At 42.2% G+C, this 16,523-nt stretch overlaps 1 protein-coding gene across 3 annotated transcripts in view; it reads left to right on the top strand.

Annotated features, from left to right (window-relative positions):
- The window catches only part of LOC121269655 (arginyl-tRNA--protein transferase 1-like), a 90,195-nt gene extending 76,643 nt beyond the window's left edge, over positions 1 to 13,552 (top strand). For all 3 annotated transcript variants that reach the window (XM_041174429.1, XM_041174428.1, XM_041174430.1), the window contains one exon: positions 5,252 to 13,552. In XM_041174429.1, the coding sequence (XP_041030363.1) occupies positions 5,252 to 5,493 (242 nt within the window). In that variant the 3' untranslated portion in view covers positions 5,494 to 13,552. The remainder of the gene's footprint in view (positions 1 to 5,251) is intronic.
- The last annotated feature ends 2,971 nt before the right edge of the window (positions 13,553 to 16,523 follow it).

Genomic DNA, 16,523 nt, shown 5'->3' with positions numbered 1-16,523 from the left:
CAAGATGCACTAAATGGTGCCGTCCTCCACAACGGGTGGGAAACCTCAGCCGAATGTGGCACGAGAAAGCGAGACTCTGCCGAGAAGTGGGAAATAGCCTCTGCTAACCAAAGAATAAAGAAAAATAACTTAGGGAAATCGAAGAATATTTTTAATAGAGATGGAAACAAGCAGTCTCTTAGCGATTGGCAGTTTAAAAAAAATCAAATGCTACTATTATCATAGAAATGGACGTATGATAAGGCAATGCAAGGAAAGATTCAAGCAGGCTTGTAAACAAAAGAAGAAGCCCAATGAAATCTACAATGTAGAAGAGTCTGAAACAACAAATTCAGACATTTACTCATTGTTTAATCTGAAAGTTGGAAAGACAGAACCAATATTTGTTACAGTGAAAGTAAATGGCAAACATGTTAGACTGGAAGTAGACATGGGAGCTTCCACTACAGTAATTGGGGAACATACTTTCAGATATTTGAATTAAAGTAAATATCAATTAAACTTAGAACAAACAACTTCCAAACTAAAATCTTATATGGGTGAAGACATTTCAGTAAAAGCCATAAGCAGAGAAACTGTGCATTATGGAAGCCAATCGGTACAGCTACCTGTGATGGTGGTAGCAGGTGAAGGGCCTGAAATGGTCTGAAGTTTTCCAGTTGAGAGCAAGTGGGCTACCAGAGCTTCAAAAGTGTGCCACTGTCTGCAAGGATGAACTGGGATAATCCAGGGCTTGCAGGCCAAGATTTATGTGGATCCTGAAACAACCCTTTGCTTCATGAAGGTGAGACCGGTGCCATACGCTCTGAGAGAAAAAATTGACACTGAGCTGAACAGACTAGAGAAACTGGGTGTGGTACAAGCTGTTCAGTTCTCAGAATGGGCAGCACCCATAGTCCCGGTGCTTAAGCCCGACCAAAGGGTCCGAATTTGTGGGGACTACAAACTGACGGTTAACAAAAAACTGGACAGGGTACCCCATTCCAAAAATTGAAGAATTCTATGCCAAGCTGGCAGGAGGGACAACATACACAAAGCTTGACATGAGTCATTCTATCAACAACTACAATTGGATAAAGCATCCTGGAAATTTGTCACAATTAAAACCTACAAAGGGTTGTACCAATATATAATTGCCTTTTGGTGTCTCCTCCGCTTGTGCCATCTTTCAGAAAGCAATGGAAAGCTTACTGCAGGGACTGCCCCAGGTTGTAGTCTATTTAGATGATGTATTAGTGACAGGATTCACTAAAAAGAATTTTTGGCAAACTTAGAAGAAGTCTTAAAACGTTTCTTGCAAGCCAGAGTGCGTCAAAAAAAAGAAAAGTGCATGGTTCAAGCAAGGGAGATAATCTATTTGGGTCACCACGTAGATTCACAGGGCATCCACCCAGTTGAGGAGGAAGTGAGAACTGTAAGAGAGGCACCTGTGCCAAAGAACGACTCAGAGCTCAAATTATTCCTAGGAATGATCAATTATTATGGGCGGTTCTTACCCAATTTGTCTACAGTACTGGCCCTCCTGCATCCTCTACTCAAAAAGAACCAACGTTGGTCTTGGGAGGCACCCCTTTCATAGAGGTGAAACAATTGTTGCACTCATCCAATCTATTAGTGCATTAAGACCAGATGAAAGAATTGGTGCTGACATGTGACACATCTCCCTACAGAGTGGGAGCTATGCTCTCTCATCGGATGGATGATGGCACAGAACAGCCAATAGGTTACATATCACAGACGCTCACCAGGATCGAAAAGGGATACTCGCAGATAGAAAAAGGCCTGTCCATCATCTTTGGTGTCAAGACATTTCACCAGTACATACAAGACCGCCATTCTATATCCATTTCAGATCACAAACCACTGCTGGGTTTGTTTAGTGAGGAAAAGGCTATACCACCCATAGCCTCAGCAAGAATACAATGATGGGCCTTAATTCTGGCAGCACATGAATACACTTTCATACATAGGCCTGAAAATCAAATCACAAATGCCGATGCGCTTAGTCGTTTGCCTTTACAAGAAAATGATGAGCACGTCCCAGTTCCACAGGAACTTGTTTTACTGTTAAATTTCTTAGATTCCTCACCAGTATGTGCTCAACAGATCAGAGACTGGACAAGTCGAGACCCAGTCCTATCTCAGGTATGAGAACAAGTGCTACATGGTTGGTCTCGGGCTCCCATATCTGATGAAACCGTACTTCAACAGAAGACGTGAAATAGCCAGCCAGGATGGCATCTTATTGTGGGGAGCATGTGTAATAGTTCCTCCAAAGGGAAGGGAACCACTTTTAATTGAACTACACAGTCCCCATCCAGGAATTTCCTGAAAGAAGACCATAGCACGCAGCTATCTATGGTGGCCTGGGATGGATGGTGAAATAGAGAGTTTCGTAAAGCACTATGTGCAATGTCAGGAACTGCAAAAGTTTCCAGTGACAGCTCCATTCCACCCATGGGAGTGGCCGGGTAGACCCTGGGTGTGGTTACACATTGACTACGTTGGACATTTCCTCGGAACAATGTTTCTGCTTATTGCCGATGCCCATTCAAAATGGTTGGAATATATGAGGTGAAGTCTCCAACATTGGGCACTACAATTGTGAAACTACGTCAGAGTTTTGCCATTCACAGACTACCAGAAGTAGTCGTTTCCGATAATGGCACGGCATTTACAAGTGCTGAGTTTCAATGGTTTATCAGCCTCAATGGTATCACTCGTGCACCATACCACCCTTCCTCAAACGGCCTGGCCGAAAGGGCATGAAAATGCTAACTGGCGATTCCTTGGCAACCAAGTTAGCACGTTTTCTTTTTCATTACAGGACTACCCCTCACACAACCGATGCCACACCAGCAGAGTTATTGTTGAAACACCATCTCAGGATTAGATTGAGCTTAATAACGCCGAATTTAGAGGGAAGGTGGAAAGGAGTCAGGGAAGCCAGAAAACTAGACACGACTGGCATAGTCACGAAAATAAATTTACTGTGGGAGAGCCAGTATACGTGAAGAACTTCGTGTAAGGACCAAAGTGGTTACTGAGTGAAATAAGCGTGGTGACTGGGCCTCTATCTTACCACGTGGAGGTGGAAGGCCATGTGGATCATTTAAGGAAGAGGGAGACAAGTCACCAAGATTTGGTTCCACCAGTGACCATGACTGAGTCTGCATTTCCTGTTGAGGATACTCAACCCAGGACTGACGTGTCAGATGTTCCTGTAAGAGTTGAGGATACAGAACTGTAATTGCCCACCGAAGCACCTGATTTTTAAGCAACTCCGGAAAAGGAGGTTCCTGACAAAGAATCTGAAGTTGTGGAGCTGCGATATTCCACACGTACCAGGAAACCCCCTGAAAGATTGAACTTGTAAATTCCTTACCCAGTGTAAATATTATGTTGTCTTGAAAAATATATATTTGTAAATATAGTATGTATAGTTGAGTTAAAAGGAGAGGAATGTAGTGATTATGGTTTTGTCTAGTGTGTTAATGTACCTTTAAGAATAATACTTGTTAGGAAAGATCATATGATCTGTAGGAGAGTAGCGCAGGATACCTCAGCAGTCAGCATAGAGATAGTTGGAGTTGAAAGCACACATATAGTTGCTGCTGAGTATATTGTAAATAAGCTTCATGTTTCCACTCAAGAAGTGTCAGCAGATCAACTCTACCACTAATAGTACAAATCAGCCACCCTACGACATAACTTTTTAACTGTCTTCCTGCATTGTAATTTTCTAAACCTGGTAAATGCTTGTGTTTATACCATAACTCTGATCCAGGTTCACCGCCCAATATTAATTGGTTATTGAGATGGACAAGCAAACTGATCATTGTTTAGTCTTTGGGAGATCAACTTCAGTGTCGAGCCTGTCACCTTCCATCTTACACACTTTTTTTAAATAAGAGCTTTACCCAGCTTTTCCAAACTCATTGGAAAAATGGTCAAAAATCCCAAAATTTGACAAGCACGGAATATCAGACCCTAGGGTGTGAAGAAATATTCCGCACTTGCCTCGATAGATACAATGTAACAGTGCTCGAGATGCTCAACACGATCCAAGAGAAAACAGTTCATTGATTGACACCTGTTACCTTAAACATTCTCTCCCTCCACCACCGATCCACTATGTACAATCTACAGGATGCACTGCAGTAATTCCTCAATATTTCTTCAAACATCATTTCCCACATCCATGACCATCACCACCTAGAAGGATAAGGACACCAGGTACATGGAAATACCAGCATGTCCAAGTTCCCATACAAGCTACGCACTGTTCCAACTTGGGCATGTAACAATATTCCTTCACTGTCACCTGGTCAAAGTCCTAGATTCCCTGACCTGACAGCACTATGGGTGTATCTGCACCACAAGGACTCTAGTGATTTAAGAAGGTGGCTCAGCACCACCACCTTAAGGGCAATTAGGGATGGGCAAAAATTGCCAGACTTACCAATGGCATCCATTTCTGAGAATTAATTTTTAACAAAACATTGTTTTTCTAAAAAAGGGTCATAGGAACTTGAAATGTTAACTCTGTTTCCCTCTCCAGAGATGCTGTCAGTTTTTCCAGCATTTTCTGTTTTTATTTACATTGGTTTTCTGAATACCAGTTGGCTCAGATCTGTGGACCCCAACTGAACCCAGATAAATTGTTAGCTGCAAAGATCTGAAGTTTGGGCCTCCTAACCTGGTTGCTAGTAGGCAAAGGATCTTGGTTGAATTTTTGAGCTAATTTATAATTATTGCAAGAATGGGCGTTTGGAACAGAAGATGTGGTGAGCTTCTTTCGTAGAAACTCCTTGTTGGGGCAACATTAGTAAATCTCTTTATTACAAGGATTCAAACTCATACCTCAACTTGATGGGGTTGAATTTCTTTGGGCATTCGCCTGATGTGCTGCCCCAACTAGGGAGGCAAGCCTGCAAAAAGCGCATGAATTACCATTTTTGCCAGTGTTCCTTTGGTAGGGAATTTTTGATAGGCAAGAGTATTAAAAAGCTTGAAATCAAGGTGATAGATGGAGCTAGGATATAGACGACCCCTGATCTAATTAAATAGTGGAACAGACTCGAGGGGCTGAATGGTGTCCTCCTCCTCCTATGTCTCTAGGACACAGTCAAAGATGAGAAGAGCCTCTTTGGAAATTTTACCATAGTGCTTGCCACATGTAGAAAAATCTTCTATTGCCATACAGCAAACTGCACGGAGAAATATAATTCATTTTCCTTTTTTATTTCAGCTGCTGATCCAGGCTTGTCCACTGAAGGCCTTTGGTTCCTGCGGAATTTCCGAGAGGCTCTGAGCCCCTCTTCCTCCACCTCCGTTCAGACAGAGGAAGCCATGCTGGTGGTGTCGCAGGAGGACCTCGTCTCGAGCCGCTCTTCCTCTGCCTCCACCTGGTGGTGGCGCTGCCCCTGCCTTGTCCACTTGCTGAGCTGCTGCTGCTGCACCAACTGTTTCCAAAATGGGGCAGAGAGCTGACCACCACCACTGGCCAAGGGACTGCAATGTGGCCGTTGCATTTGGAAATCGGGTGGCTTTTTTTAATTAATCCAGGACTCTTGGGATGAAAAGTGGAGAGGAAGAGAGATGGGGAAAGCCGTGAAGATTCTGTTACAGGTCTTGGAATGAGGGGAGAGCAAGGGGGACTGTAAAAAGAGGAGGAGGGCCTCCTAACAGACACTTTAACTTACCGTGAAACCACAATGAACATGGGAAAAGTCCTCAAAGCAGAACATTGCACAAAACCCTATGTTTACTTGGCTCTTCAGTCCCTTCATCTCTCTTCCTTTAGTGCAATATCTCTCCAAAGCACATGGAATGTTCTAATCCACAGTTATAATTGTTTCTGAGTTTAGAAATGATGGGCTTGTGCCATATATGGCTGCTCTGAAGACAGCAGCTGTTCATTTCTGCAGTAACCTGAAAAGGATGTGCTGTAATGAGGATAAAAATTAGACACTGAAGATGGTGCAAAACAGACCTCAGTGGGAATGAAAATCCAGTGTTTTCTAGATTACCCTAAAAGACTGCCTTCATATAAAATTGCTTGGCAGTTTTGTACGTCTCAAACATTCTAGTGATAAATGTAATATTGTGACCAAATCTTCCAATGGAATCCGGGTAACAGCTGTCCTAGGTTGCGAACCATCTTGTGACATTTATGAGAAGTATTTATTTGACAATTCGAGCTAAGCAATATCAAAGTGTGTGTGGCAGAAGGAATTCAGCTGGTGAATGTTTCTCCCATCAATTGAAAGCGACAGCATCTGACTGGTATTTTGTGCAGCGCACTTGAAATCTGATTACGTTTTGGTGGGGATTTTCTGATTAGGCTTGAGGAACTCTGTCTAATGGGAGTCAATGGAAAATTATTTGGTCTTTGAGATTCGATGTAGTGGGAGAAAATAGGAGTTTGGTGCTTCAGATTTTTGTGCAGTGGTTAGTGAAATGGGAATGGCTGTGGACTAATTGGGATTAAGTGTTTGAATCTTGAACTAAGGCTGGATCCCTACAGCATTGTTGAAACGGAACACTTCCGTATAAATCCCTGGAAAAAGTAAGTGTTTGCATTCTAAAAATTGTGGCACTATTGGTAGTCAACTACGTAATACATACATGCAGCTCACACTGCCTGTGTTATAACATCAGTTACACTTTGAGAAGTGTAACTATAAATATGCGCTCAGGTGCTCACCTGCACTATTAGGAAGCCAAAGATGTGCCTGACAGAGAATGTGTTCATAAAAAGGACCACATTGTGACCACAAGATGTCACAATTGCACACTTTATTTATAGCCACACCTAGTGGCAGAAAATCAATAATGACAGCTGAATGTTTATTTTTTAAATCTGTTTCAATCAGTGTCCTGAAAATATAACCTACCTTGTCAGACATTCCCACCTCTCCTCTTCCTTCAATCTGAGCTATCCTTAGCCCACACATATCCATTTGGTCAGACTGTACATTAACCATATGATTTGATTTGGAAGCACAACTGGATTTGCCAACCCTCTAAGATTGCCCTGGAGTCTCCAGGATTTAAATATGAGTCTTTTCTTTAAATACTTTAGTATATTAATGTGGGTGGCACGGTGATGCAGTGGTCAGCGCTGCTGCCTCATGGCCCCAGGGCCCGGGTTCAATTCTGACCTCGGGCGTCTGTCTGTGTGGAGTTTGCACATGTTTCCTCCCACCGGTCAAAGACATGCTGGTTCAGTGGATTGGTTACGGCTAAATTGCCCCTTCGGGTGTGTGTGTGTTCCCTGTGATGGACTGGCGTTCCATCCCGGGTTCATTCTGTCCAGCGCCCATTGTTGGCCGGGATAGGCTCAGACTCCCCACGACCCTGAATTGGATAAAGCAGTTCTGGAAAAGTGAGTGAGAATATTATTTATGAATATATAGAACATGGCTGTTTGGCTGCCGAGAATCACCAAATCAGTGAGGAAGGGCCAATCTGCCCTCTGATTGGAGTAGGGAGGTGCACCACACATGGACATGTTGGGTGACCAATGGCTGGGGTGGGACAGTTGGAGGTTGGAGATCATAGGATGCATTCCTCGAAGTTTCATCACATCAGAGTTGGCAACCCTGGTGCCTAGTTGGATTGCTGTGACTTCTTTCTATATTGGTAGGGTTAATGGGTAACTCAATCTGTAGAACATTTATTTCCACTACTGAGTGCCAAAGAAGCTTTTTATCTTTTATTGAAAAATCTAGGCAAAGGTTGAAGGGTGTTTGATATTATCAAGGCTGCAAAGGGCAGGAGGAAGGACAAGGTAAATTAATGTGTGGTAATTCAGAGACATCCAGCATGGATTTGAAAAGCTAGCATATTGTAGGGGAGAGAGAAAGCTCAGGGGAGCTCCATATTTCATGAAGCAATGGAAAAGATTGAGTGAGAGACAGTGCAGTGAGTCAGGATTTCAAGACAAGGTGGAAGAGTATTATATTTGTGTACAACTTAGGGAAAAAAAGGCAAGCATTCCAAATGGTCTCATAAAGTGATCAGAAAGTGCTGACCCCAATTTTATTTTCATTCTTTCTAGGGATGTGAGCATCGCTGGTAAGGTCAGCATTTGTTGCCATCCCTAACTACCTTGAGAAGATTGGGCTGAGCGTCTTCTTGAACTGCTAATGTCCCTGTGGTGTAGATGCACTCACAGTAGCAGTTTGATACAACTGCGGTGCTGGTTGGACTAATTCAGAGGGCAGTTCAGAGTCAATCACATTGCTGTGGATGCAGAGTCACATGTAGGCCAGACCAGGTCAGGACAGCGGTTTCCCTTCCATGAAGAACTTTAATGAACCAGATGGGTTTTCAGGACAATCATTACTGTCACTAGCTTATTCCAAAGTAAATTAAGTAATATGAATTTAAATTCCACCATGAGCTCATGTTTCCACAGCATTCATCCAGGCCTCTGGATTATTAGTCAGGGGAGACAGTGGCTGATGTCACTGGACTAGTAATCCAGAGGACCAGACTGTTGCTTTGGGGACATGAGTTCAAATCCAACCACAGCAGATGGCGGAATTTGAATTCAGTTGAAAGTTAGCCTCAGTGGCAGTGACCACAAAGCTACCATTGATTGTTGTAACAATCCATCTAGTTCACTAATGATCTTTTGGGGAAGGAAATCTGCCATTGTTACCCGGTCTGACCTAAATGTGTCTCCAGGCCCACAGCAATGTAGTTGACTCTTAACCTCCCTCTGAAATGGTCCAGCAAGCCGCTCAGTTCAAGGGCAATTAGGGGTGGACAGCCAATGCTGGCCTTGCCAGTGACGCCCACATCCTACAAAAGAATATTTTTTAAAACTACCAGTAACATCACCACAGTACACTGTACTAAATGAGGATCCCAGTACTTAAATGGAAAGATTGATATTAAACGGGGGATAACGTGGCTTTTCTTTTTCTTATGTGAAAAAAATGAGCAAAAAGGTTTGTAAGTTTGTGGAGCTATTTTCAGCAACCGTTTCTTAAGTTGTTTCTAATGTTTCCTGTCAATCCCTTCATGCTTTGTAGCACCCATGGTTGACCTGATCAACTGTCCAACTGTAATTCTTGACAGTTGTTCTTTCTGACTTTTGACCAGCTGGCTTAAAAAAAATCAATCTGTATGGAAAATTACAACAATAAGATAATCCATTATTGTTTATGTAACCGATGAACATCATCACCAATTCTAGCTGAGTGGGTGTGTTCTTAAGTAGTGCCAAACTCCCCCATCAGTCTTTTAACAGAATTGCTTTCTATAATAAGGTAGGCTACCATGGTTACTGGAACAAAAAAATTGTAAGACTTAAAATTCCTTTAGGCTGTGAGTGGGCCTGACCACAATTTCTCCACTGAGCTATTGTACTGCGGCATTCCAAGTCTCCTTTTAACCTTTTTCAGTCCCTAGCATTGTTCATGTTGGCTTTCTACCCCTGGTACAGAGGTAGCAAGCAATTTGTAAAGGGTTCTGTACTTGATCCAAAGCTGGGAAAGTGGGAGGAAGATCACTCCAGGTTCCAACTGCTGATTGCTATCAAATGGCCTCTGATGGGAGGTGTACCTGAGTAGATTGAGTGAAGATGGATTTGGCCCAGTTGAGCATATCAGCCTAGAATTACTGACTGGGATCCAAGAATGTGATGATAGTCTGTGTGGAATTTTAAATAATTAAGCATTTCCTTCAAATGCTGGATAAAAGAATATCAAATAAAGATGACAAAAACTTATTTATATAGTGCCTTTACTGTCATAAAACATCCCAAGCTACTTCACAGGAGTGTAGTCAGACAAAAATTGGTACCAAGACAAAGAAGCAGATATGAAGACAGATGACCAAAGCCTTGGAGTTTTAAGGATCATCTTATAGGAGGTGAGAGACGTTAAGGTATTAACGCTCTTTAAGCTATAGCACAATGCTGCAGACCCCAAGTCCAAATTTTGCAACGCCATTGCTCTGCTCCACAAAACACAATGAAACCGTTTGCACTCAAGCTTTCAACTCTGATTCTATAACCCACGGACCCAAATACCTCCACTTGCTTTTGTGTGTGTTTGACCAAAATATCAGCTTCTTAAGGGTGCATCTGCCGTGTGAGATAAGTGACAAAATAATAACCCAAATATGTGGTGAGCAGCTCCACTCCTAAGTCGCAAGGACATTGTTCGAACGTTGGTGTATGGGGTGAATCATTCTTTTAAATTAAACTTGATAGGAAATACCCCTTAAAGGGGCATGCACAAATTTCATGCACTTGCTCATTCCAAATGAAGCTTGAGTTGCAATGTAGACTGGATAAAGTGCCTTTAGTATTCTCTCTGTAATATTTTATTGTCTAATGATTCAGACTTCAGCAATACATTCTTTTTCTAAATGTTACAATTGCAATCTCATGTGAAATAAATGAATAAAATTTAAAGTGCTTATATTTTGCAATGACTGTGGAGGGGTCCTTTTGTTTATCGATTGCATCATCCAAGAAGGGGAGTTGCAGTCTGCAGAAGAAAAAATTCATTTAAGTAGTGCTTTTTTTGACCAAAGACATCCCAAAGTACTTTACAGCAAATGAAAGATCTTTGAACAATTTGTGCACAGCAATGTCCAACTACCAGAAATGCTACAATAACCAGTTAATCTGTTTTAGTGCTGTTGGTGGAGGAATAATTATTGACCAGTGTAGGATAATGTATTCAATCGAGTCAGAGACTTGAGGGAGATGTAAAGGGCTAATGTTAAATATATAAATAGCTGTCTACATTATTGGTGATGTAAAGTCACATGACAGAGTATGCTGACAGTTCTATGTGAAGCCTCATGCTAAGCCTTATACTGTACATTGTTGGAATAGCATTTAATGAAAGTTAATGCTTGCCAACTGCTTGCCTCCAGCAGTCCCTATCGATCCTGACCAAGTACCTCTTAAACTCAGATCCATAACAGAACCAGGCCTTATACAAAAGCAAAATACTGCTGATGCTGGAAATCTGAAATAAAAACTGAAAATGCTGGAAATACTCAGAGGGTCTGGCAGCATCTGTGGAGAGAGAAACAGAGTTCATGTTTCAGGTTGATGATCTTACATCAGAACTGATGAAAGTCTGGTCTCAATACTATTAAAAGGCCATAGATTAAGAAATGCACAAAGAAAAGTTTACAATATTGGTCCCAGAATTGAGAGGTTACAGATATCGGGAAAGATTGAACAGGTTGGGGCTTTTGTCTTTAAGACTTAGAGGTGATGTGACCTTATAGGGAGAGAAAGTTTCCATTTGTGGGAGAATCCAAGACTAGAGGTGATAAATAAAAGCTGGCTACTAATCTTTTCCAACAGGGAAATGAGAAATTTCTTCACATCAGAGTGTAATAAAAATGCAGAACTCACTACCACAGGAAGTAGTTGAGGCAAATAACTCAGATGCTTTCAATAGGGAACTAGATGAGTACGTGCAAGAAAAAGGAATAGAAATGCTGAAAGAATGAGATGAGGTGTACCGAATGGGATGAATCTTTTGTGGAGTATAAACACCAGCACAGACTAGTTGGGCCAGCTGACTTATTTCTGCACTACATTCTCTGAGATGTTATGTAAATTCCCTATTATCTCCGTCCTCCCAACTTGACTCTTGGTGAAAGACTGGTAATGCACTTTCTCCAACTCTTCTATATCCTTCCTGTAGTATGATGTTCAGAGCACAAGTACAGGCTGACTAAGGTCCTAAATAAGTTTAATATAAATTCACAACTTTTGAGTTTTATACCCCTAGAAATAATTCCCACTGGTATACAGCATTTAATGTTCATCACCTGTAGGTGTGACAATGTGCACAAGGAATATCTGATCTATTGATCTCAGCTCCTTAACCAAATATTTGAAATATACCCCCATTCCCTTTTCATTTCTCCTGTATCATCTTATTTGCCCTCTTACTGCCACCCTCTTTCACAGTGCCTCTCTCATCAGCTCTTTCACCTTTACTCTCACTTCCACATTCCTGCTTTCTGTCTTACCCTGTGTCTCATTTTTTTCTGCCACTATCTGCCTGATTTCTTCATTCTCATTCTCTCTCTTCTTTCCTCTTCCCTGCATTCAGTCATCCCCTCTCTGCTTGCTTCTTTCTCTCCCTCTCACACAGTTAACCATCATCGACCCAAGTAGGTCTTCACTCTTCTGTAGAGGACATTAGTATTATCAGTTTTGGGTTGTAGCAGCAGCAGGTGTTTCATTCTTCATCTCCCCCTTTACTTTTCTGCTATTTGATAGTTTTTAAAAGGTAGGCCAACATTTCTTGCCTATCCCTAGCTCCCTTTGTGATGCTGAGCCCCCTCTTGAACTGCTGCAGTCTGTGCTTTGAAGGTGCTCCCACAGTGCTGTTAGGTAGGGGGTTCCAGGATTTTGACACAGTGATGATGAAGAAATGGTGATACATATGGCCAGGTTGGTGTGTGACTTGGAAGTGATGGTTTTCTGACAACGCCTGTTGCCCATATCCTAGGTGGTAGAGGCTTCAGATATAGGAGGTTAATGTACATTGAAGGCTTCTGCTGGATATCATAGCACATTTCAGAAAAAAAAATGAAGAAATAAGGCCACTGACTATAACTTCAACATGAAATGAATGTGGGCAGTCTCAGTCTTTGTTTGTAGTGGATATGGGTTCAGAGCCAGTAATTGCTTAGCGCTCAATCAAACTTGGAGGAACTGAGGAGGGTTAGTATTGCTAGTGGAAATGTCACCCTGGTATAGAGAGTGCACTCTTCTGAAGTCTGATTAAGGAACATTAATAGGGAAGTAAGTAGAGAGTCTTATTCAGCAACTACTCTGCACATCTAGTTGGGTAAACTCGATGCTGACACTGAAAAGTGGGAAAGCATTTCATAGCTTCTCGGCTTGGATCATTTGCTGCTGGCCCATAATGTTTCAGATTCAAACCTTATGCAGGACATGAATGCACAGTCTAAGCTGGCAAAGCAGTACAACAGCATTCAACACTGAGGGAAACATACCTTACCAAAGGTTCTTCCCTCCAGATAAGGTGAGAATCCTGTCAGCTTGTTCCGGCAGTCCAATGGAAATTAAAAATCCTATTTCATGATTTGAAGAAAAGTAGAGAGTTCTCCCAAGGACACTGAAGTGGGTGATAGTGAACCAGTGTGTTTCATCTCCCTCTAATTTATTTCCATCAAGGATGATAAATGGGCTGTGGACTCACCCTTACCCATATTTACACTATCATAAAAGCTAAGCCTTTACATCCAACACTGAACTCCTCGAGATTTCACTTAAGCATTTCAATATATTCCCAATTTCAGATTCCAAGATCTTATAGCGATGGAGTGTGATTAACCATGACCAAAACACAACAACATTGAATATTATCGGCTAAATGTAGATTATATCTGGAATATCCTATTGGGATGCATGCCATCAGATACACTGGTGCTCAAGTACCTCCTTGTATGTTCTGAAAGATTGTTTAAAAAATTAGTTTTGAGACTGAGGTACAGGAATCTGCAATAAACCTTTATTGATATTTTGTCACAGTTTCTTGTCATTTCTCCTGTTTTGCAGTGTCTAAATTACTAACACACACCTGGATGCCTCAAAATGATGGCTGAGTTGTCCAAATATTAACCTGAAATAATATCTTCTATTCAGGTACCAGAGCAAGAACAGGCTGAGTACACATTAGTAGTCCATCCATACGATTGGTGTCTAGGCAATGCAAAGGCTTCTCATTATCTAAAGCAAGCATCAAACTTGGATTATATCAGATCCACTCTCATGCTTTCATAGGCTAACAATGAGCAATGGGAGTGTGTGAGGGTGGGAGGAGCACATCTTGCCCAGTGCATGATAGTGTTCATATTAATGCATGCAAATCACTGGCACACCTCCCCTCTCTGATATAAAAAGTAAATGACAGAGTCTTGATTTCAATTAGGTGAAACCAAATCATTTTACTGAAACAGCATGAGCTAGATTATCACTTGTTGAGACAGAGGAACATAAGAATATAGGGACAGGAGTAGGAAATTCAGCATCTTGAGCCTGTCTTGCTATTCAGTTAGATAACAGCTAATCTGTATCTTAACTCCATTTACCCACCCTGGTTCCATACTGTTGTATAATGTGCCTTTAAGGAATTGCAGCATGAAACACTTCCTTTTAGTGATGTAATGCTGCAATCACTTAAAGGTGTGTAACAACGCATATTTCTTAATATCCTAAGCAAAATCTATCAACTTCAGCTTTGAAATTTTCTATTGACCTAACCTCAACAGCTTTTTGGGAGCAAGAGCTCCAGAATTCCATGACCCCTTAAATGGTAAAGGTCTCAGAAGGTCAGGCAAAAGGCCCATACATTCATAATCTGCTCTCCAAATGTAAAACCACATCTGAGACATTGATTTGTTACTCAGTGCTGGAGTACCCAGATGTGGCACACTGGAGGTCCCAATGTTTGGTGCCACAATGCGGAGATGTGGGGCGGTACCCATGGCTGCACCCCTTCCCCTCCTTCAGTGGAATTGCTGAATGAAAGCTAGCCACTTCCCCATAAAGTAGGTGGGGAATCTCAAAGGGAGGGTGGAGGTTGGTGAGGAGAAAGTGCAGTATCCTGCCTAACACTTTGTCTAGTGATTGGCCTATGACACAGGGAGATCCAAGATAGTGATATAAGGAGAAAGAAAAAGAGGGAATTTTATCAAAGAAAAGCAGTGACTGTGGAACGTGGGGTCATCGAGGGAACGCCAGAGTGATTTGGAGAGGCAGAAAGTTTGGATACTGTTCTGGAAGAATCAAATAGATCGACGGTATTAACACCACTGTACAAGGTAACGTTAAGCTGCAAGTAAATCCAAAGCGCTCATGGGCTGATTAAAAAGCATTATGTTAGAAATAAACTGCAGCTGAAACTCGAAAAGTGATCAGATGCCGTGTTGTGATTTTGGCTCCTTGTATAACACACTAAGAGATTCAAACAATATCAGTTCACTCTTCTGAGGGCTGCAGATCTTCAAGGAAATGCTCCTGTCACAACATTTTCCAAAATGATTACGGTATTCAGGACTAGAAGACCTGCAAGGAACGTCAGGAGAGGTTTGACGAGAGAAGGATCCAATCCAGAGCTCTCAGCATCTTGTCGTGACTGGCTCAAGGACAATGGAGCAGGTGGTGTAGGATTGATAGAGGGTTGGGAAAGGCAGTGATCGGGAAAGGCAGTGATCGGGAAAGGCAGTGGGTTGGAGGTTCTGGATAGGCTGTGAATGGCAGACAGGGAATTTGGAGAGGCAGAGGGTTTACAAAGATAGTGGTTGGAAGTGGTGGAAGCTCTCAATAGGTTCAGCCAGAGTCCTTGTCCTCACTATTGGCTGTAGGGAGTTTTCTGTGGAAGACACTGGCTGGACATTTGAATAACTTAAGATACGAGCCACTATTGGGACTGAGAACTGCAGGTAAAGTTGTTCCAAAGCATTCCATTTCCTGATTGTCTTCCCTCCTGTCCTGGACATGCTGGGGTGAGGGCCATGCACCAGCAGCTCTGCCGTACCCCACCAAAATGGACAATCTTCATGTGGGAGACAGTGGTAGAAGACCGTTTGACTACAGGAAGCATCACATCCAATTCCCGTGCCCATTTGATGTCCATGGACATTAATGTTTTTGATCAGGGAATTAGTGGGTAATGCCCATGAGTTACCATCAGGACTGACCAGTTACCAAAAACCAACCTCATGTCTGTGTTTAATGTACATTTCTGTGTTTCTTATATAGTATAAAATAACCAATAACACATCCTGTTACTGCTTGAAATGTAAAATTCCACTCAAGAGGTGTCCTGTGTGGTGTCCCTTCTAGTTTAGTTGGATTGGTCCTAGTTGACTAAATTGGTAATGGGTTTGAGTTGAACTTACTCTTGCTGACCCACTCCATACTCGATTAACAAACACAACCATCATATGACTGCCTGAGTCACCACCTGCTTTCTTCTGCACCAGTCACCTTATTCCCTTGTAGTTTTTGTACCTGATTATGTAGTGATTTTCCCTTCTTTAGGTTGACCTGCCTTGTCGGAATCTCTGGGATTGTACTGACTTGAAGGGCCAATCCCAGTAAAGCCAAGCTGACCTCGAAAAGGTTATCCTTGGCCCTGGCTCCAGTGGAATGTGTCATCTCAGCTTCTAGTTAACAGGAGGAACTGTTACTTTCATTCCATTGACTGAAGTCTTGGTTCTAAGAGGGTGCTACCATCCAAGAAACATTGTTTACTAATTAACTTCCCTCCCGGGCACAGGTCATACAGCTGCAGATCTCCTGTACCTTGCCATGGTGGCCATTCTTCAAGAACAATCATAGATAATGGGCTTTCAAAACTGAGCCCAAAATCTGTTCAATTCATGTACATACACAGGTATCTTTCAGCAGAGTACTGCCTAGCAACGAACCAATCCCCCTTCCCCCAGTCAACCCAAGGAAATCAAGACCAATTGTTGCATCTGCTCAAGAC

The sequence above is a fragment of the Carcharodon carcharias genome, chromosome 25 (assembly GCF_017639515.1).
Source record: "Carcharodon carcharias isolate sCarCar2 chromosome 25, sCarCar2.pri, whole genome shotgun sequence".
In the NCBI taxonomy this organism is placed as follows: Eukaryota; Metazoa; Chordata; class Chondrichthyes; order Lamniformes; family Lamnidae; genus Carcharodon; species Carcharodon carcharias.
Note: the sequence above shows the minus strand (reverse complement) of the source record. Positions and strands in the feature narration are given on the sequence as shown.